This window comes from Dermacentor andersoni, chromosome 3 (genome assembly GCF_023375885.2).
Source record: "Dermacentor andersoni chromosome 3, qqDerAnde1_hic_scaffold, whole genome shotgun sequence".
NCBI lineage: Eukaryota > Metazoa > Arthropoda > Arachnida > Ixodida > Ixodidae > Dermacentor > Dermacentor andersoni.
In genome coordinates, this window is record NC_092816.1 from 220898293 (window position 1) to 220921523 (window position 23231).

Genomic DNA, 23231 nt, shown 5'->3' on the forward strand with positions numbered 1-23231 from the left:
GGCCATGCACTTCTTATAGACTAGTCTATAAAAGGTTTAGAGGTCTATAGACTGTATATAAAGTGTCTATGGATTAATTAAAATTCATGTCTGTAGCCAGTTGTCTGCAGAATATGTATGGACAAGTGTATAGGCTTACAGTTCTACTTTTGTAGACTGAACTCTATAGAATGTCTATAGACTATCTAGAGACTATTCCTATAGACCAGTCTATAGACAGTCTATAGACTTATGGCCATACACAATTTATAGACTAGTCTATAAAAAGTATGAGTCTATAGACTGCCTATAGATTAATGAAAATTTACGTTTGATACAAATGTCTGCAGAATGTTTATAGACAAGCATATAGGATTATACAGTTCAACTTTTGTAGACTACATCTATAAAATTCCTATGGCTAGTCTATAGACATTCTAGACTTCAGTCTACAAAAACAACTATATAATCCTATACACCTTTTGCTATGATATTCTGCAGACATTTGTCAACAAACATGAATTTTCATTAATCTATAGACACAGACATTTTATACACAAGTCTACGAAGAGTGTATAAGGCTATGAGCCCATAGCTATCCGCTACAAGTTAGTTTATCTACAAGTTAGTTGACATTTTTGTTTACAAATGGTATCAATAAAATTTTGAATGTGTTATGCATGTGCACCTGTTGCTTTTAATCTGCACTTATGCATTAATCATCATCATCATCAGCCTGGTTATGCCCACTGCAGGGCAAAGGCCTCTCCCATACTTCTCCAACTACCCCGGTCATGCACTAATTGTGGCCATGTTGTCCCTGCAAACTTCTTAATCTCATCCGCCCACCTAACTTTCTGCCGCCCTCTGCTACGCTTTCCTTCCCTTGGAATCCATTCCGTAACTCTTAATGACCAGCGGTTATCTTCCCTCCTCATTACGTGTCCAGCCCATGCCCATTTCTTTTTCTTGATTTCAACTAAGATATCATTAACTCGCGTTTGTTCCCTCACCCAATCTGCTCTTTTCTTATCCCTTAACGTTACACCTATCATTCTTCTTTCCATAGCTCGTTGCGTCGGCCTCAATTTAAGTAGAACCCTTTTCGTAAGCCTCCAGGTTTCTGCCCCGTACGTGAGTACTGGTAAGATATAGCTGTTATAAACTTTCCTTTTGAGGGATAATGGCAACCTGTTGTTCATGATCTGAGAATACCTGCCAAATGCACACCAGCCCATTCTTATTCTTCTGATTATTTCAGTCTCATGATCCGGATCCGCCGTCACTACCTGTCCTAAGTAGGTGTATTCCCTTACCACTTCCAGTGCCTCACTACCTATTGTAAACTGCTGTTCCCTTCCTAGACTGTTAAACATTACTTTAGTCTTCTGCAGATTCATTTTTAAACCCACCCTGCGGCTTTGCCTCTCCAGGTCAGTGAGCATGCATTGCAGTTGGTCCCCTGAGTTACTAAGCAAGGCAATATCATCAGTGAATCACAAGTTACTAAGGTATTCTCCATTAACTCTTATCCCCAATTCTTCTCAATCCAGGTCTCTGAATACCTCCTGTAAACACGCTGTGAATAGCATCGGAGAGATCGTATCTCCCTGCCTGACGCCTTTCTTTATTGGGATTTTGTTGCTGTCTTTATGGAGGACTACGGTGGCTGTGGAGCCGCTATAGATATCTTTCAGTATTTTTACATTCGGCTCGTCTACACCCTGATTCCGCAATGCCTCCATGACTGCTGAGGTTTCGACTGAATCAAACGCTTTCTCGTAATCAATGAAAGCTATATATAAAGGTTGGTTACATTCCGCACGTTTTTCTATCACCTGAGTGATAGTGTGAATATGGTCTATTGTTCAGTAGCCTTTACGGAATCCTGCCTGCTCCTTTGGTTGACGGAAGTCTAAGGTGTTCCTGATTCTATTTGCAATTACCTTAGTAAATGCTTTGTAGGCAAGGGACAGTAAACTGATCGGTCTATAATTTTTCAAGTCTTTGGCGTCCCCTTTCTTATGGATTAGGATTATGTTAGCGTTTTTCCAAGATTCCGGTACGCTAGAATTCATGAGGCATTGCGTATACAGGGTGGACAGTTTCTACCATTAATCTACCATTAATGTTGGTAGAATAATAGCGCTCCTGAAGCAGCTGTACTATCATATAAGTTGCATAAACAGAAAGACTTGAGTGCTGAATCATGCAGTGCAGAAAAGAAAAATGCACTGGCAATGAATTAACCGTGTTTACTGCGCGATATAATAGTTGAATTTCTTAAAATACATGTCTGTGCTATTATGGAAAGAGAATAAATATTTACACTACTTCCCCTTGGCAAGCATGGTCGCCAGGCTGGCCTTGACCTTTGTGTCATTAGACCCAAAGTTGATGCAGGTGTATGCTGCAAATAAGTAGATGCAGCAATATGAGACAAAAATAACAAGTTTGTATACTTTGTATGTTCATTAAGCAGCTTAATATATTTGCCCAAACCATATGAGTCAATACTTCACGCGCTTTAACTATGACTAATGGCTGCTTGTCAATACAAATTAGTACCATTATACAATGTTTTATTTTATGGTATGGTGAACAATTACACAGTCACAACTGCTGCTCGTGCCAGCAGCAGTATGTTCGCTTTTATGACAAGTTCATCTATGATGCATAAATGTACTTATCCCAAATGATCTCTATATTTATTGCTGAAACGTTACCCAGTTGGGCTGTCTACATTTTTTGTTTGGCTGGTAGTTAAGCATGCCCGTGCAGAGGGATATGCTCAGGAGACGTGACTGGGGTATTCACAGTATCATGCCAAAGATTGTAATTTATTTTGCTTAATACATATTTAAATGTATTTTCCCTACTCTTAAATGAATGGGTCTTTGGCTATAACTTCAACAGAAGGCAGATGGATTGATTGTATTAATATGGTCACTTAGTTTCTACAGGTAATGAGGCCTCTTGGGCATGCTAACAGGTTTCCAAGTTAGGTATACCACATCAGCCCCCGAAATACCACGCGAGCACTTTGTGTCATGGCACGACAGACATGCACCTCCTAGGAAACAGCACTGATACTATAGTTAGAATGAATTCTATTGCAGTAAATTATTTAAGGTGCTTTCAAAGATGAAAATGTTTTCTAGGGTTTCGAGGTTCAGTACTTTTAGTTAACGCAAAATAAAGATAAATTCAGTAAGAAATGCCATGTCGGTATGGTTGACTTTCATTTTTTTTTCAATAAATGGGCAAATTGCCTGAACTATTTATGAGGTGAAGCGTTTTAAGAATATATTTACCAGATAGATTCTCTGGAAACTTTGTATGACATATAACAAGACAGCATACCTATGCGGTCATTTTAAAATTTCACGATCTTTTTCCAAGCCTTCCCTGGCTTTTTTCATGAAAATTTTCTAGCAATCTATGACGCCCGCAGCTGAAGTGCAACAAAAAAAATATTGTGATTTAATGCCTACCAAGTACTGCCAGTCAATAATATTTAGACAAACGAATAACACGTCAATCACTTGACAGGCAGTATTAAATCCAACTGACTTGAATCCCTTGTTTAATAAAACTGACAAGGACTTGGGCAAGTTCGTAATTGATGGCCACACGAGTGCAGTACGGAAGACAAGGACACAGAGACACACACGTAAAGCAAATGCAACAAGATGAGGGAAAATTATTCAAGGAGTTATTTTTACGGTTCAACAGTAGTTTTCTATATAATTTGCTCTCATCACTTTTGCCTCTAGTTAACTTTGTTTACCTCTGAATAGCGACTACATGGCAATATGAATCAGTACCATTATAACGACAGAAAGTTGAGCTAGTTGGTAAGGATTCATTATGCAAAAAAAAAGGTGAGGCGTGCAGACAGGACACAAGAGTAGAGAAGTGGACAACACGAACGCCGACTATCAACTGAAGGAAGCACTGAGGCGAAAAAAGAAAGAAGACACAAAACTCATCTGCGCAAGCTCAGGAATGGTATCACCACGTGTCAGTCGGGTACATGTGTCTGTCTACGTGACAAATAACTGCTAAGGCACTTAATCTCTTCCTTATGTAAGGTAATCGAAGGCTGACTCACGCACGCACTTCCACCTTTATAAATATGCCATGCCTCTTCCATAAGACGTGTATGTTCATTTCTATGCCTGTGCAATATCGTGCATTCATCTAACTCTGGCGTGCAGTTACAATCTTGGCAATGCAGGGAAAGATTAGAAAGCGATACACCTGTTAACGACCTTTTATGCTCCATTAGCCTTTGATTGATACACCGCCCTGTTTACCCTACGTAGAACTGGCCACAGCTAAGGGGAATTTTTATAAACCACACCCATACGACAGTCAGTAAACCTGCTGTTCTTATTGTGCTTCACTGGACAAATATCTGTTCTTCTTTGCCTTTTTATTTGCTCCTTTTTTCCTCTGCACGGCAGCGCATATCTTACCTAGCTTATTGGGAGCAGTGAAAGCAACATTAACATCGTATCTACTTGCAACTTTTTTAAGTCTGTGCGACACTGAATGAATGTACGGAATAGCCACTACTGTTTTTTTTGCTATTACTGCTTTCTGTAATCACGTCCGTCCCCCCTGGAAACCGACTTCATTAGGCGCTCAGGTTATCAGGTTATAGTCCAGAATATCAGTCAACGAAAAACAACGCGATGTTAATGATGCAGCCGAGATATGAAGACAATGTGAAAAGTATTTTAGAATCGGACGACACACAACGCGCACACCACAAGCGCGGCATCGGTTCATCGCACACTCACAAAGTCCGCCTTGTCAGCTACAAACATTAGGAGTCGCTGTGCTGTTTGCTTGATGCCTGTTTGGAATTCGCTTGTACCTGAAGTTGGCGTTCGTACCATCTATTACCACAATTGGATCGGCGTTTTGCTTTCTTTAGTCTACTGCCGCTAGAGTCATGCTATGACAACTGCGAAGACTGTCTTGGGATTGCCGAAAGCGACTACGTAGATCATATCATGTGGTCAACAAATGCGGAGGTATACACTATGTGTACACTAATGTCTACGAATAGGCTCTACAGCAATCTCAGCAGTATACTTCAGTGGCTTATGTCAAACGCAGCTCCGTATTATCCACCGGTACCTGCGCTTGGTTACAGCGTACATGGGTTGGGCCCAGATTAACGATTTTTGTCTATTGTCAATCTATAGACGGCTTGTAAGCCTGAAGCAATAAGAATTTTACAGTATCGGCTCTTTTCTACTTCATCTCACGCCTTACCACAATCGGTATGACATGACTTTTGGTGACGTCCCACCCTATGACCTTCATCGGCGGTGATATAGGAAACCGTGGAGAATAATTGGAATTGCAAAGAAGTATACGGTTGTTTCACTTAATTTGAGCCAGACTTTAGCATAAGCAAATGCTACGTAGCTGGAGAGAACCAAGGTAATGTTGTTTGCCATCGCTTGGAGATATTCAGATTATCTTTTGCAGTCCCCTGATTAGATAGTTAGTGTTAATAAACTTCTCAGTTATGTTAATTAGATTAGTATTCTGAATGATAAACTTGTAGAGCAACATTAGAAACTCCCGATATAGCTTTCTGTTGCTCAATACGAGCTCCATAGAAGTGTTTGTCCGAGCGTGAAGCCTCCGATTACCCGCAACGTGACTCGAGCCGCCGGTAGCGCCGCAATATATATATATATATATATATGGGGGTGCGGTGTACGTGAATGTGTGCAGGTGCGTGTTTGTGAAGAACTAGGTAGAGTGGGAAAGAAAAGGAATATACAATCTTATCGACTCTCGTCTACAGACAGTCTAAAGACGAAGAATGAACAACAATAAATAGACTGTATGACTTTTTTCTATGGACCGTCTATAGACTGCGAATAGACAAAAAGAAATAGAAATCTTATCGACTTTTGTCTATTGAAAGTCTATAGATAAATAACAGAGAAATAAATAGAGGCTGCATTGACTTTCATCTATAGGTGTCTGTTGTGGGGAAGTAGGTAAAAAAGAAGCAGACACTTTATCGACTTTTTTCTAGAGACCTTCTATAGAGTGAGAATTGACAAAAAGAAATAGAAATCTTATCTACTTTCGTCTATAGGTAGTCTATAGAGAGGAAGTAGACAAAAAAGAAACAAGCACCTTATCAACTTTTTTCTGTAGACCGTCTATAGACTGCGAATAGACAAAAAGAAATAGAAATTTTATCGACTTTCGTCTATAGAAAGCCTATAGATGAATAATAGAGAAAAATAAATAGAGCATGTATCGACTTTTGTCTATAAGTAGTCTACAGAGGGGAAGTACAGAAAAAAGAAACAAACACCTTACCGACTTTTTCTCTATAGACTGTCTATAGACTGCGTATAGACAAAAAGAAACAGAATTCTTATCGACTTTCATCTATAGAAAGTATATAGACAAATAACAGAGAAAAATAAATAGAGCCTGTATCGACTTTTGTCTATAGGTACTCTGCAAAGGGGAAGTAGACAAAAAAAGAAACAAACACCATATCGACTTTTTTCTATAGACAGTCTATAGACTGCGAATAGACAAAAAGAAATAGAAACTTTATCGACTTTCGTCTATAGACAGTCTATATACTTTGTATAGACAAAAGTCGAAATCTATAGAAAGTCAAGGTCGTCTATAAAAAGTCTATAGACTTTCTATAAACAGTCTAAAGTTATTTTTGTAAGGGCTGTCTCCTCTCGTGTCCCCACCGGACTAGCGTGCACTGCGTAAAGTGGTACGAGCCACTCGTACTATGGTGTTTTGCGCGCCAGTTTGATGAGGGGTCAACTTGCAATACCCATAGACCTAACTATAGCACCACGTCGTGCCTTAGCGTCCCTGCATGCAGGTTGTCGTTCAGTAATAACGATGGAGAAGCAATACAAAGCTTTAGAATTTCTGAAGAAATACCATCATGCTGAACTCCACTTGGCATCTACGAAGCAATTCGTTGCTTTCACTAGGCCGGCGTTTGTTGTTGTGATGCCCACTGACCCAAGTTGGCGTCAATAAGGCTCGTCGAAGAGCGGCACATACCCAGTGGCACATATTTTTAGGTGGCACTATTTTCGGGCCACGAAAACGGCTAATTGCACAGCAAGAACTGGGTTGACTAGGAGTTTTACATTAAAGCATTTTTGCTTTAGCTGCAAATTCCGCCAAACATAATTAGGACGAATGTCGAAAGATTAAGAGCTAAACGTAAATATTAGATCCACGAGGCCGTGAGGCAGTAAGTACATCCTGTAATTAAGGTTAAGACACAGTTTAAAATATCCATAACGTGAAAAAACTGAGGCCACTGGCACCAGGATGACTTCATCACAGCGTGCAGTCCGCGTGAAAAGTTCGCGGGGTGCAGGTCCGGGATTAAGTTGTATTTGCGTGCTGGTTCCGCAGCCAGTGAAACATTTGAAAAATGCCAAGAGAGTGACCTAAATATGAGGCACGCCTTAATGGGTGATCGGCGTTGATTTTGACGACCTGGGTTTCTTTATTTGACATGCATCTAAGTCTACGCGTGCGATCTTATTTCTCTTTTTTTTTTGCATTTCCGCCCCAAGCGAAATGCCGCACCCCCGGGCGGCGGTACCCAACTCGCACCTTCCAGCTCAGCAGCGCATGGCTGCCGTGGCGGCTAGCCAGCAAAACTGCTGAGCACTATAGTTTAAAAAAAAGCAGACTGGTGGTATAGTACGCATTCCAATACGTGAGGCATAGTGCAAGCGGGGTGCGCGGGGTGCCAAGAGAAGGAAAGCGCAGTCGAGGACGGCAGAAGACTAGATGGGGTGATGAAATTAAGAAACACGTACGCGCTAGATGGAATCGGTTGGCGCAGGACAGGGATAATTGGAGGTCGGAGCCAGAGGCCTTGGTCCTGCAGTGGACATGAAATACGTTGTTGATGATCGACATGATCGACGTCTCGCGAACACTGTTGGAGGATAACGAAGGTGGCAGGGTAAGTCCGGTTATGAACGGTAATTCTTGCCGTGTAGATTCCAGTTGGCGTAATGAGGTGTCCTCCAGCGGCTAGAATTTGGGGACCCTCCCATGCAATCTTAACCTTCTTCAACTGGGCGGCGATGTGTCCACTCATTACGGAGTAATCGGCCCCGGTGTCGACTAAGGCAGTGACTGCGTGGCCGTCGAGGAGCACGTCGAGGTCAATGGTCCCTTGTCTGGCGTTGCAGTTGGGTCTTGGCGTCGGATCACGGCTGCGTCGTGGTGAACTGAAGCTGGAACGTTGCGTCGTCAAGTCGTCTTTCGTCGGTGTAGTCTTGGCTTCCCGACTTCTTCGGGATGGCGGCGTGTCGTCATTAGGTCGTCGGGATGGCTTCTTCGTCGTCTTCGTCGGCGGCGGAGGATCTTCGTCAGTTCGACGAACAGCAACCGCACCTCCATCGGTTGCTGCTTTTAGTTTTCCAGATATGGGCTCGCAGAGCTGCCCCGGGCTGGGCCGGTGTATTGTCGGCGCTGCGGCGACAGGTAGCGGCCTGGTGACGGCGAACGGGACGGTCGTCGAGGGCTCCATTGAGTAGCGGCGAGGTAGTCGGCGATGTCTCGTGGGCGCTCTCCAAGCTGTGGACGCGGCGCGTTGACGGCGAACCCTCTCAGTCCCATGTCGCGGTATGGGCATCGGCGATACACATGGCCGGCTTCTCCGCAGTGATAGCAGAGCGGGCAGTGGTCGGGGGCCCGCCAAATGTCTGTCTTCCTCGGGTAGGTGCGCTGGGTGACGGGTGGGCGTGCTGGCGGCGACGGCGGTGGTCGACGGAATTGCGGCGGCGCAGGGCCCTGGCGCGGTCGTGGAGGGGGACCTTGACGGCGGGCGGCGGTGGTGTAGGTCATCGCTTCTGGCTGTGGCTGCGATGATTGTGGTTGTAACTCGGGAACTCCGAGCGATCGCTGAACTTCTTCTTTGACAATTCCGGTGACTGTGGCCACTTGAGGTTGCGATGAAGGGAAGATCCTTTGAAGCTCCTCTCGTACGACTGCCCTGATGGTCTCGCGCAGGTCGTCGGTGGCCAGTGACTGAACTCCGGTGTAGTTTGTCGAGCTCGTGCGGCGGCTGAATTGCCGGTTCCGCATTTCGAGTGTCTTCTCAATGCTGGTGGCCTCGCGAAGGAACTCTTCTATGGTCGTCGGTGGGCTTCGTATCATTGCGCCGAAAAGCTCCTCCTTTACACCACGCATCAGCAGGCGGACTTTCTTCTCCTCGGACATTTCTGGGTCTGCGTGGCGGAACAGACGGTTCATTTCCTCAGTGAAGATCGCGATCGTCTCATTCGGCAGCTGCGCTCTGGTCTCCAGTAGAGCTTGGGCTCGCTCTTTTCGCACGACGCTTGCAAATGTTTGCAGAAAGCCGCTTCGGAACAGGTCCCACGTCGTCAAGGTGGCTTCTCGATTCTCTAACCACGTCCTGGCGGCGTCCTCCAATGCGAAATAAACATGTCGCAGCTTGTCGTCGCTTGCCCAGCTGTTAAACGTAGCGACCCTCTCATACGTTTCCAGCCAGCTTTCCGGGTCCTCAAATGTGGAACCGCGGAACGTCGGTGGTTCCCTGGGCTGTTGCAGCACGATGAGAGACGCTGGGGCTGCCATTGGAGTGGCCTTCAACACAATCTTCTTGGTCTCAGGTAGAAGTCCGTGCTCCGGGGGCAGCTGTTGAAGACGGCGGCTTGCTCGATGTTCCGGGGACGGCGCTGGTGTTGTCTTTGCGGTCCGGGCTTAAATTACGGCCTGTCGGGGGCGTCCGGTACATGAACGTAAAGCACCTCCACCAGATGTCACGTGGTGGTGACGTTGAATAGCACAGTAGCAATACTGTGAACGACAAAACTAACTTTATTGGGCGAACCTGTGCCCACAAGACAGGCTACACTTATGGCACAACGATAGCGGCGAACACGCTCGGCGATCGTCGGAAATCTGATCAGCGGGTCAAGCGCGTCGGCTTTTATAGATCAGTCATCGAATGTTCCAAATTAACCGTTGGGACCCGCATGCCTTCTGCAAAGTTCTACACCATTCGTGTCAAGCGATGAAATCAGATAACACAAGGTTCGGCGACAACAGACAGCGGATAGAAGCATCGATAACTTTCCAGAAACTTGGGATACATGCAGGCGCGTCCTGCGCTGTGCGATAACATTTGTTAGGCGGCAAAACGTGTCGCCCGATAAAGACAAGTACACGTGTCAATACAATAGTAAGTTTTCCTTTACAGATACTGTATGCTGACACCTACGCAATATCGCTGTAACTCTGCAAAGTGTGTGACGTATTTGTTCAGTATGGTAATCCCATAAGATGTTTTCGTAAAAGACAAGAACGGGAGTTTTATCGGTCGGAGGGTTGTTGGTTAACTTATGTGACATTGCACATGATTTTGATTTGGCTCGGGTTAGTACAGCCTAGGTTTCAGAGCAGGTTGTGCCTTGGAAATTTACAACAGCCCATAATATACTTTATTCCGGTCCTCATTAGTATATACAACAAGGTTGTCCGCCATTTACTAAAAAAATAGACTGGTATCATGCGTATAAGTGACATAATCTGCATAGCTGTCGAATCTTGCGATATGGTTAAGGACATCACAAGAGTTAACAGCTGGGCTAGTTGGTGATGTTCCATACTGAAAAGATAATGCGCCAAAAAACAACACACACGAGAAAGACGACGACACCAGCGCCCGTGGTGTCGTCGTCTTTCTTGTGTGTGTTGTTTTTTGGCGCAATATCTTTTCAGTCTAGTTAAGGACAATATTGAATAAGAGGGGACCAACTACAGTGCCTAGTGGTACGCCAATCTTAACATTCATGGATGAAGACAACTCTCGATTTATTGGTAGACACTGCTGCCGATTATACAAATAACTTTATTAAATTTAGAACAGCACTGCCAATACCGGGACAATATAGCTTTTCACACAAGGTATCATGAATAATTCTGTCGAGTGCCTAGGAGAAATCTAACATTCATAAGGCAAGCGTTTGTTTTTTGTTCTCCTTTTGGTATAGCAAAGCACTTTCCGTTTGAAGGCCTGAATGAAAGTCGTATCGTGACGATATGATGACGTTGTATTATTCAAAAAACTTGGACAGTGTGGTCAACACCATTTCTTCAAACTCGGAACATAATGCAAAATAAAAATTTGTCTATAATTGCCGCAGTTCCTTTTCTCTCCGCCTTTATATGTCAGCGTTACTTTCGTGTTTTTCATTTCCTGAGGAAACACACATACGTACTGAGTACGTACGTACAGTACGTACATATATACGTTCTGTTTCTGAGGAAACACATATACGTACTAAACACGAGCAGGCCAAAATGAATATTATAAGTTCGAAGTTCAAAGCGTCTACGTCATCACTTTCACTCTTCCTTTTTTTATCCTACAGTGCACTACATCTGCAGGCTTGGAGTGACGCCTGACACCGGCATTACTATGACACCACCACATTACTATATGCCAAATGTAACTTCTTGCGCAACCGCCTTTGATGTGCATGTACCGGCCCCTCTTCTGCTTGGTAGGCGCATGTGTGACAAGAGGATATATATATATATATATATATATATGTGTGTACTCAAGTAAAACTCTTGCTTGGGCTAGTTGGTTCATGCTTGAAGTAGGTAAAGGCAAGGCGCAGAAGACCAGGACTTAGGAAGAAGAACACAAACGACAAGACGGGCGCCACTCACAACTAAGTTTATTTTCGCAACAAGCCTGCCTTATGTAGGTCATTCACGCCGAGTCACGCACAAAACTTTAGAAGTAAAAAAAAAACAGCAATCTATCGACCATTCAGGAATGTTATCTGCACAGCTGTCGAAAGAGCAAACAAGAACCACACGTGGATCAGCACAGGAGGCAACTGATATAGTATAGCCTTTTTCCAAGCCAACGGAGACAAAAAACAGACATAAAAAGTACCGTCTAGACTTCACTACCAACCAATCTATCCACAACATAACACACTTCAAACGCCTAAGGCCCAGTCAGTGATAAAACCCGCACGACATGAAAAATGCGTCTAGGTACAGTGTCTGCGTCAAAACTAAAATCTCTAATAGTCACTCACCTAAAAATGGATAAAACATGCAACCGCGCGAAATAAGAACCACGCGACAAACAATGAAAAGGACAGAACCGATGAACGATAAAGATCTAAGAACAGCGTCTGCGTCAAAAAAAAACAAAAAAACGTAAGAGCCACCAGAAAATCGTCAGCAAAATAAAAACTAGTTAAATAAAAGGAAGACAGACGGAAAAACAAATGAAATCACTCTAACAAGAGGCCTAAATGAAACCTTCTAAAAAAGTCGTCTCCTTGTCACTAAGCATAATGGACGGCCTGCTGACGCATGCGTTCCCCTCTTTTTTGATGAAAAAGGCTTCCACAGTTTCCCGCTCATACCTGTCTTTTCCATACTTCAAAAATTTAGTTTTGTCAAACAGAGGGCGGCAATTAGAGCAGTCTCTGCAATGCTACCAAATACCAGTCTACCAAATACCCCTAAGCTGTGGTCGCAGCTATATCGGACAAACAGGTCGATGTTTCAATGAGCGTGCAATGGAACATTGTCGTAATCTGCGCAACAAGGAAGGGAGTTTCCTTGCAGAGCCCATATCCCATAGTCGTGCGGGTTTTATCACTGACTGGGCCTTAGGCGTTTGAAGTGTGTTATGTTGTGGATAGATTGGTTGGTAGTGAAGTCTAGACGGTACTTTTTATGTCTGTTTTTTGTCTCCGTTGGCTTGGGAAAAGGCTGTACTATATCAGTTGCCTCCTGTGCCGAACCACGTGTGGTTCTTGTTTGCTCTTTCGACAGCTGTGCAGATAACATTCCTGAATGGTCGATAGATTGCTGTTTTTTTTTACGTCTAAAGTTTTGTGCGTGACTCGGCGTGAATGACCTACATAAGGCAGGCTTGTTGCGAAAATAAACTTAGTTGTGAGTGGCGCCCGTCTTGTCGTTTGTGTTCTTCTTCCTAAGTCCTGGTCTTCTGCGCCTTGCCTTTACCTACTTCATATATGTACTCTCCTTCCTTCCATTAAACAGTTGTAAGTAGCGCTTGGCCTTGTCCGTCTTTCTTGTTTCCGTGGTTTTATTCGCTCTAAGCGACTACTTCAATTATGAACGACCAACTAGCCCAACAGTCAACTCTTCTAGGTGCTAGCTTAGCAAGACTCTTTGAGGAACTATCAGACATTGTTTGGTATATCATCGGCCTTAGTGAGGTTAGAAGAACTTGTGAGGCTTATACGTACTTATACAAACTGGTGAGGCTTAAGTGTAGTGATCATAAGTTAGCGAGGGCCAGGAATCACCTCAATTTGAATACAGAAAGAGTAAAATTGGTCAAGAAAAACAGGTAAACTTAGAGGCAGTAAGGGTAAAAGCAGACAAATTTAGGCTGGTACTTGCAAACAAATATCCAGCCTTAGAACAGAGAGATGATGATGATGACATAGAGGTACTAAATGAAACCGCAACGAGGCTGGCTTCAGAGGTAGCAATTGAAGTCGGAGGCAAGGCACCAAGGCAACCAGTAGGCAAGCTCTCCCAAGTAAGAAAGAACGTAATAAAGAAACGACGAAGAATGAAAGTGTCCAACTCAAGAAATAAGATAGAATTCGCGGAACTGTCAAAACTGATCAACAAAGCGAAAATAAGTGATGTTAGATGTTATAACGTGAGAAAGCCTGAAGAAGCCATTTAAAATGAACGCAGCCTGAAATCAGTGAGAAGGAAACTTGGCATAGGACAAACCAAGATGTATGCACTGAAAGATAAGCAGGGCAATATCCTCAGCAATCTCGAAGGTATCATAAAAGCCGTGGAATAATTCCATACTGCCCTTTCACTACCCAGAGGACTCAGGAGCACTCTATTCGAAACAATAATGAACAGTATACAAGAACTTCTATAACTAGTAATGAGGTCAGAATGGCCTTGCAAGGCATGAAACGGGGAAAAGCGGCAGGAGAGGATGGAATAACAGTCCATTTAATCAAACAAGGAGGAGACATAATGTTTGGAAAACTGGCGGCTCCTATAGGAAGTGTCTATCGACTGCAAGGGTCCCAGAGAAATGGGGGAATGCAAACATTATACTAATCCGCAAAAAGGGTGACCTTAAAGAACTGAAAAATTATAGGCCCATTAGCTCACTCCCAGTATTATATAAAATATTTACCAAAATAATCCCCAATAGAATAAGGGCAACATTAGACTTTAGTCAACCAAAGGAGCAGGCTGGCTTCAGGAAAGGTAACTCTACAATGGATCACATCCATGTCATTAAGCACGTTATTGAGAAATCCGCAGAGTACAATAAGCCGCTCTATATGGCTTTCATGGATTACTAAAAAGCATTTGAATCATTAGAGATACCAGCAGTCATAAAGGCATTGCGTAATGAAGGAGTACAGACTGTTTACGTAAATACCGGGGAAGATATCTACAGTGATTCCACAGCCACCTTAATTCTACACAAGAAAAGCAGGGAGATACCTATAAAGAAAGCGGTCAGACAAGGAGACACAATCACTCCAATGCTATTCACTGCGTGCTTGTAAGAAGTACTCAAGCTATTATACTGAGAAGGTTTAGAAGTAAGGATCGGCGGCGAATACCTCAGCAACCTTCGGTTTGCCGATGACATTGTTCTGTTCAGCAACACTGCCGACGAGTTACAACAAATGATTGAGGACCTTAACAGGGAGAGTGTAAGAGTGGCGCTGAAGATTAATATGCTGAAGACAACGACAATGATAAATAACCTGGTAAGGAAACAACAGTTCAAGTTCGCAAGTCAGCCTCTAGAGTCTGTGGAGGAGTACGTTTACCTAGGTCAACTAATCACAGGGAACCCTGACCATGAGAAGGAAATTCACAGAAGAATAAAAATGGGTTGGATCGCATACGGCAGACACCGTGAGCTGCTCACTTGGAGCTTACGGTTATCATTGAAAAGGAAAGCATACAATCAGTGCATTTTAGCGGTGCTGACATCCGGCGCAGAGATTTGGAGACTGACAAGGAAGCTTGAGAACAAATAAGGACGGCGCAAGGAGCGATGGAAAGAAGAATGCTAGGCATAACTTTAAGATACAGAAAGAGAGCGATTTCAAACATAGAGCAAACGAGTATAGACGATATTCTAATAGCCATTAAGATAAAAATATGGCGCTCGGCAGGCCATGGAACACGCAGATTAGATAACCGTTGGACCATTAGGGTGATAGAATGGGTACCAGAAGAAGGGAAGCGCAGTAAAGGACGGCAGAAAACTAGATGGTGCGACGAAATTAGGAAATTTGCAGGTGCTAGTTGGAATCGGTTGACGCAGGACAGGGGTAATGGGAGATCGCAGGGACATAAATAAGCTGAGGATGATGATGATGAAACTCTCACACAAATAATTGAGCTCTTATCCATCTGTAGGATTAGCAAATTGAAAATCTTCATGGAGCGAGGTGAGAACCTGAATGATTCGTGACTGTGAGTGCTGTCGACTAATGATGTGAAGTACTCATTGAACTTGTATAGAACTGTGCCCTGGCATGTTTCATTGTTTACTAAAACTTCGCAAATGTCAATGGTCACTTTCTTAGTAGGTGAAATAAAATTACCTTCATGTAATATATATTTAGCTTCAATGACACCATCAAACATCACAAAGTAATTACTATCTTCAGCTTGCTTTTGCATGTTATAACCATATTTCTATATACCCTAAACCTTCAGTACGTCCGCATCTTGCCTTACCACAGACACATGACATAAAGTATTATTTTCTTTTATCATCTTGAGTATTGTTTCAAAGATGCCAGGCTTGCAGGCCCGCTTCGGCTTCTTTAAAGCTTGATGAGAAAGAATGTTTTGTAGACTAAAAACATAAAGTGTTAATAAAGCGATTATACCTGAGCTCAGTGGATGAACAAGTTCATCCGCTATATAAGCTTAATGTACTAATTTCCTCGCTGACATGCGACACATTACATATATTTATTTCTTGAAAATGAGCAGCAGCACTAACAGTACTTTTTTAATAAGGAGTGTTCCTGGGACTATATATATGGGCCAATGATATCTCATCGTGGTGCCGAGAATGCCTGCCTCTATTGGTATAATAAACTGCTTGTGAGGAACAAGCCTTGGAAAGTAGAACTCCCAGTAGTACTGCAGTTTGGCATGGTAATTACGTTGGGGGAAAAAGGTCTGCTAATTTGGTCGCTTTATGTATGCTGCTCAACGTGTCAATGCTTAAATAATCACCATCCAGCACTAATGTGCAATTAGAATTCCTAACAGCGAAAACAAAGAATTTCTAGATACTGAATAAAGCAATAATGTTACTGATAATTTAAAATTTAAAATTAGTCTCTATGTTCTTGCTAACAGACAGAAATATTCATCATTGTCATACGTAAATCCAGCCTTTACATATAAGCATACCTCACCACCATTTTTAGAGTTACTATTGGTGTTACCGACATTATATCGATCTATATGAATGATTATCTGCATGTGTATATGCAGAAACCTTTAGGGCTCTCTACGCTAGAGTCGCGGTACTCCCTTACTTGTGCAACATCGTGCACAGCTTAAAAATGGTAGGCAATAGAGTAGATGTTAAAGTTGTTTTTTCTGCTCCGGAAAATTATCAGTGCTCTGGAAGCGTGTGAATGCTCATGCTACACAACGAAATACTTGCACCACTAACCATTTGTAGCATGCGCACTGGGTTTGTTGCACGCGCACTGGGTGTGGTTAACATGATTCCCCTGACTTGCGGAAAGAAGTACGGTGGCCAAACATGAGCGATTGAAGGAAAATTTTTAGAATGTTCCCACAATCGTGCGAGATCACTTTGCATTCACTGCAGAGACTGCCCCTGTGTGTCTTAATCTGACAAATGCGTCATGATCTCCAAACACCGCGAGCAGATTACCCTTGAAATCATAGAGGCCGACACGAAAGAGCGGCTGGGTGACTTGTGCATCAGCATGCCAGCTATTACCCTGAAAAAAAAAAATGAAATCAAGTATCTGGCTGTGATGCAATATGGGTTCACGAGATGTGTGACACCGTACGAATGTTTTATTACTTTTTGCTTGTGTATAAAGTACATAGTTCTGGCGGTTTCGCATATAAATCTTAGTTGAAGTCAGCGCCTGTGTTGTCTTCATCTTTTGCGCGGTGCAAACATGTCAAAGGAATCTTTTCACCACATTCGATTTATATTTTACCTTCTCGCAATACAGGATGCGCAATGTCAATGTCTTTTAAATGGCATCATGTCATAAGCAATTTTTAACGTTTACGAGGGTCTGCAGATGATCTTGGACCTAGATATTTATACATTTAATGTACTGCTTAACCTCAGTAATCGATTTCCTAGTTTTCCTCAGGTCTTTCTGCAATCTATTGTTTCTGTATGGCTATTTTCCTAAACTGTTCCACTATCTCCTGAATGGTAATATCATTGGTATTTGTAGGCGTTTCTATTGCACGTGGTAACGTCCGGAATGTCCCACAAATGTCCGTCAAGTGCACGTGGTTCAATGGAAACGCATTTCAAAAACAGAGCGAAACAAGGCTCCCCGAGCCTTGAGGGCCGCCTCAGTCACGCACGTGGCGCTGCGGCGTCACCGCAGGTGGACCGCTGCGCCGGTTCCGCCCCGAGCGGCACGAACGGTGCGACGACGACCTGGACTGCCGCGTGTCTCCCAGCCAGGTGTGCGTGAAGCGAGCGCGCGAGCCGTTCGGCCGCTGCCAGTGCCCCTTCTACCGGCCGGTGGAGATCACTGTCAACGCCGTCGTGCGATGCGTCACCGGTGAGTGCGTGGCCCGCAAGTGGGGAGCAGAAAACGAAATCATCGCCTGATCGGTTGCTGACAGTAGCGCTTGTTTATTGAAATTGTCAAGTGTTAAAACAACTACCTATTGTAATACATTATTTGGATATGAAACTATCGATAACCCGTCACAGTGGCTTAACAGTCATGGTGTTGCGCTGCTAAGTACGAGGTCATGGAATCAAATCCCTGCAGTGGTGGTCGCATTTCAGTGGGGGCTAAATGCAAGATCGCCCGTGCCCCGCGCATGCACTGGGGGCATGTTAAAGATCCCTTGGCGGTCAAAATTACTCCGGAGTCCCCTACTATACGGCCTGCCTCATGATCATATCGTGGTTTCGGCGCATAAACCCCAGCAATTCATCCATTCAAGATATCAGTAATACAACTAATAGTATTGCGATAGTTCGCTGTATCCTCCCCTCACGCAATACTTCTTTGGGAGCCTGTGAGGTAACTGAAGAAATAGATAAATAAATATTTGCAGTGCTACTGATAGTTCCGCAATTTTTAATACTGCTATTAGGCAAAAATTTCGCAATAACTGATTATCAGTAAAAGACAGTTCACGCCATTGCGACCAGGGAAGCGTCGGCGAATTTGTGTTGCAGTATTCACCTGCTGTACGTCGCGGAATTTAGCATTATCATAAGTGCATTCTAGATAGTACAAGATATCGATAGCGCGCTATCGATGATACTTTTAATATATTTTGAATTATCAACAGTTCGACTATGACAACCACCAATAGCACAATCGATAGCACTGGAGCACTATGACTACTACTCATCCACTGTACGACTTACTGAGTGACGTTAAAAGGAAAGCAGTGCGAAAAGCTATACTCACGAAGTGAAAACTAGCTATACTTGCACTATTTTCGATGTAATTTATATGCTTGAATGTTCTTTCTGCAAGAAACAATCTATCCGTGAAACGGGGCAATCAATGAACGTCAGGTTAAACGCACATCACGTCGACACAGCTAAACAACTTCCCAAAGCCGTCACCGAGCATTTCAACCAACCAGGTTATACGTTTCATGAACGTAAACTCTACATACTACAGTCACATTTCCGTTCTGCGCGAGGCAGAAAATATAGAGAATCGTGCCTCATCCATAAGTCCAAGACATTGCAACTAATGAGCATAAAGGTTTAAAGAGGGCTATAGAAGCACCTCGCTATGCTAAATTTCACACTGTACGCAGTACCACTTAGTCATTTTTCATTGGGTTGCTTAGTTGTTTTCTTTTTTTGTTATGGGTGGTCATTAATATTCTGTCCTCCCTTTCCTTTCGCTCATTCCTTTGGTTATTTATTTCTATATTAATTCCTTCTTTTTTTTTCACGAGCACTATTTCCTCCTGCTACTTTTATTGTCTCTTTCAGTGGGACGATAGTTTGTTGATCTCCAGCGGAGCAGATAATTAACCCCCGCCCCCACTTATCCAGGCCCCTTCTATGAAAAGACCAACCTACAGTGTGTGACACGTCAACTGGCTGATACTCGGCGCTACCTCACATTTCTCCACTGAAGTTCAGCAGCATACCTATCTTTTCAATTCTACAGCCCCGCCGTTAATACACGTTCGATCATTGCCTCACCCATCCGCCTTAGTCTCTCCCCCCTTTAGGAGAACCGCACCTATACACCCTGTCTCGATGTCGCATTCAACAAAGGCAATTCCGCTTGTCGAAACGTTGACTCGTGCTTTCACCTTGTTGTCGTTTTGCAGATAGTCTTAGATCTCCCTCGAAACTCAAGACGCTAACCGTGCTTTTACTAATTAATTATTGGGGTTTAACGCCCCGAAGCAAGACTGCAGCTATGGGAGTTGCCGTAGTGGAGGAACGCGTCGCATTAATCTCGAGCACATGAGGTTCTTTGTTGTCGCCTTGAACTTCGGCCCCATTGTAAAGCGGTCGCAAGGGCCGGGGATCGAACGCGGGACTTCGTGCTCACCATCATAATGCCAACCGCTTAGCCACCGTATTCAGCACATCAGATATTAACCACAGTTTAGTAAATTGCTCACTTAAATTTAATTATAGGGTTTCGCGTGCCAAAACCACGATATGAATATGAGACACGCGATAGTGCGGGCCTACGGATTAGTTTACAAGACCACGTGTTTTTTTTTAACTTGCACCCGATGCACAGTACACGGGTGTTTTTCCATTTCGCCGCCGTCGAAATGCTGCCCCAGTGGCCGGGATTTCATCCCGCATTCTCGCAACTTAGAAGTGCAATGCCGTAGCCACCACGGCGGGTAAGCTGGATGGAGTGACAAACGACTGCTTCTAGCCTTTACTACTTTTAAAGGTCGTGCTTCGTTGGTGACGCAGGAAGCTTTCTGCTTCTCCGATAACCAGTTGATGTAGCCGAAGCTGTGCGGCATCTACGCCGGATGAGTATTCCTCTTTATATACTATTGTTAAGGAATCGTCAGAAACAGTCAACGCCGTCGCGAACGCTTTCCGTTCGTTGAGCGTACGCTGTGTGAAAATGACACCAGGAGATCCCGAAGATATATAGAATGCTTCATATTGCCCCAGAAAGTCCATTTCCAAGGTTAGTTGCCTGGAGCATTCTCACGGCACGACGAAAGATTTGATAAAACCACGGAAATGCTCCCGGACTCTGCACCTCCCAGGCGGCGTCACTAGAAGGCCACCCCCAGTGCAATGCTGTCGTCACCTTCAAAGCGTAGCCAATTGACCCCAGTCAATTGGCTAGGTCAATTGGCTCCGGTGAATTCAATGTTCGGCTGTCAAACGATGGAAAATAGTTTGGACGGATTCTCCCATCCGCTTCCGTAAAACAAAACACCGTAGCAAGGTGCTAGTGAACTCACGAACTTCGTCATCCATGCTGTCATCCTCCGGCACGGCGCACCTGCAGGCTTTATTGAGGCACATACTTCACTGCCTAGGTACTAGAACAAGTCGTGGCACTCAGTGACGCCGTTCCTCGCCACGCGATTTCTTACCGTGACGAAACGAACGGCTTAACGCAAAGGCTCAACAAGACTATCACTGATAAGAATTAAATGTATGCTCAAATCGATCACAAGAACTGAGACAGCGTTACCCTTTTCGTAGCCATCATGTATAGCACCGCTGTTGCCACCGTAACACCGCCGAGACATCGCGACAATTTTGGAAGCCAAGCTCCCACCTGAAACCTATTGCAACCACCAGAGCATTCTGAACAATTTGTCCTACGCGCTGAAGAAGCTCGTCAACTCGCTCGATTCCTACTTCGCGGTCAGTTGTGCAACAACGCTCATCATTACAGCCAGCGTCATAGCGATGCCACTGACAGTCCCGGCAACAAAGCCTGAATGTGGCACCCTATCCGACAAGTTGTCAGGCAGGATAAACTGCTCGTTCCTTAATACGCGATTTACTGGGTTATTCAAAGGCTCAACGACGTGAAGTACCGAGTGCTGTAACAAAGCCCCTCACGATGCCCGCTTCCTGCACCGCAACCACATGTCATCCATGTCGCCTGGATGAAACCACATTACTCAACCTCACGACCGTCACTTGCCTTCACAACTACTTAAGCTTCTAGGCAATGCTTTGATAGGGAGGGGGGGAGGCAATAACACGTATATTTAGTGCATTTCCTGCGGGTTGGACACCGACTGTGCGCTTCACATTTTTTTGCACTTAATGGACGCTTCAAGAGGAAATAACGACGCAGACGAAGGAGGAAGTTCTGCTTAGTCGAAGCTACTCTGCTATCCTCCCGGTTGTTCCCGGTTGCCGCTGCTCATTTACGTACTTTATTCTTCATTTGCATGCGGCTTATTGACAGTTTATCCCAAAAAATAAACATCATGAGCACGAAATATCGTCAATCATTATGAAGGACCAAGAAGTAGCATCCGTAGCACGAAAAAAGAAAACGACAGATCGAGTACAGGTGCTCACGCATGTCGTAACTGTGCATGTGTGTATGCATGTGTGTGTGTGCGCATAGAAAACCCCAGTGTTTAGTCAATACAGAGCTTCTTATGCGGTGTTTTTCGTATCTTGCGCAACATGAATATATCGTATAGGCTCGTGTAACGGCTCCACTTTTTTAAAACAATTTTGGTGAAGTGTAGCCGCCTACACGGGACCAAGCCTTTTCGTTAAAATACTGCCGGCGCAGCCTTGATTTGTGCACACACCGGAAAGCCAGATGTACCATTGCATTGAGGTGAACAAGGTCAAGGCGCAGGTCTCGCCATCTAGTAGCGGCATGCGGAAGTACGCAGCGAGCAAAACTTCGCGGATTCGCGCGCACGACATCGGGTTCCCGAACGCGATTGCTTTTTCGTTGAATATCTTTCAGAAATTTTGGATGCCAAGTTCGGGCTGCGGCCCTTACACTAGTCTATACGGTAACAATGAACGAGAGGAAAGCGAACGGAGGGGTCATACTTTTGTTGGTGATAGCAGATATTCGAGAGCCTAGGTTAAATTATTTGCAGTTTTATTTAAAGTGTAGAAACGTAACCTAAACGGAATATAAAGTGCACGGACAAATTTCACCGACTTTTACGATACTCCCTAATGCGAAAATTTGAGCGCAGCCTCATGCGTGTTTTCGTTTCGCAATATATTGGCTGGCGTGGACTATATCTCTAGTGCGGCACATTGCACATAGCGCGAAGTCTGCCGCGACTGGCTCAATAATCGGGAGCTCGCCAGAGGCAGCGCATGGGTGACGCGTGGGCGCGATTCGCAGCAGCCGCCGCAGACTGACCTCCACTCATGAAGCACTTCGTTTTCAGTCCAGTCTCCCTTCACTAAGACGAAAAATAAAGTTGATTCACTCATCCATATGTGACGTCCACTCACGCAGAGCTTTGTTTCCATATATGGTATCGGTGGACGCGCTCTCGACTTGCCATCGGTGAACAACGCGCTACTCTGGTGCCATTCCGCAGCGGCCTTACGCCGCAGAGCCCGTCTTGAGCGGCGCTAAGCTTTTCTTCTCATGCTTTCCCCGTGCCCTCCTCCTCCACTTTCTGCCTCATAGTACTGCTGCAACCTCCTCCTCCGCTTTTCTCCTCGCGCTCTCTTCGCTACCGCCATCGTTCGTCCTCCGAGGCGCTCCACCTTCGCTCTTTCATCCTTCGCTGTGCTCGTTCGCTCGGTTACGCCGACGCTCAAGGCAGGGACAGGCGCCTGAGGACTGGGCTCCAAAACAACTTGCCGCCTATGTATCCAAACACACCACTTCCGCGTTGCGCGCACATTGCACTTCCAGTTGTGTTGTGGTGGAAGACTGTTACCACGTGCACTTTCTTGGCTTTTAAAGAATGTGTGT

At 44.3% G+C, this 23231-nt stretch overlaps 1 protein-coding gene across 1 annotated transcript in view; it reads left to right on the plus strand.

Annotated features, from left to right (window-relative positions):
- Positions 1-23231, plus strand: part of LOC129383039 (uncharacterized) — a 144371-nt gene that overhangs the window by 45925 nt on the left and 75215 nt on the right. Inside the window, exon 3 of the mRNA XM_055067241.2 lies at positions 17703-17882. Coding sequence (XP_054923216.2) covers positions 17703-17882 — 180 coding nt within the window. The remainder of the gene's footprint in view (positions 1-17702; positions 17883-23231) is intronic.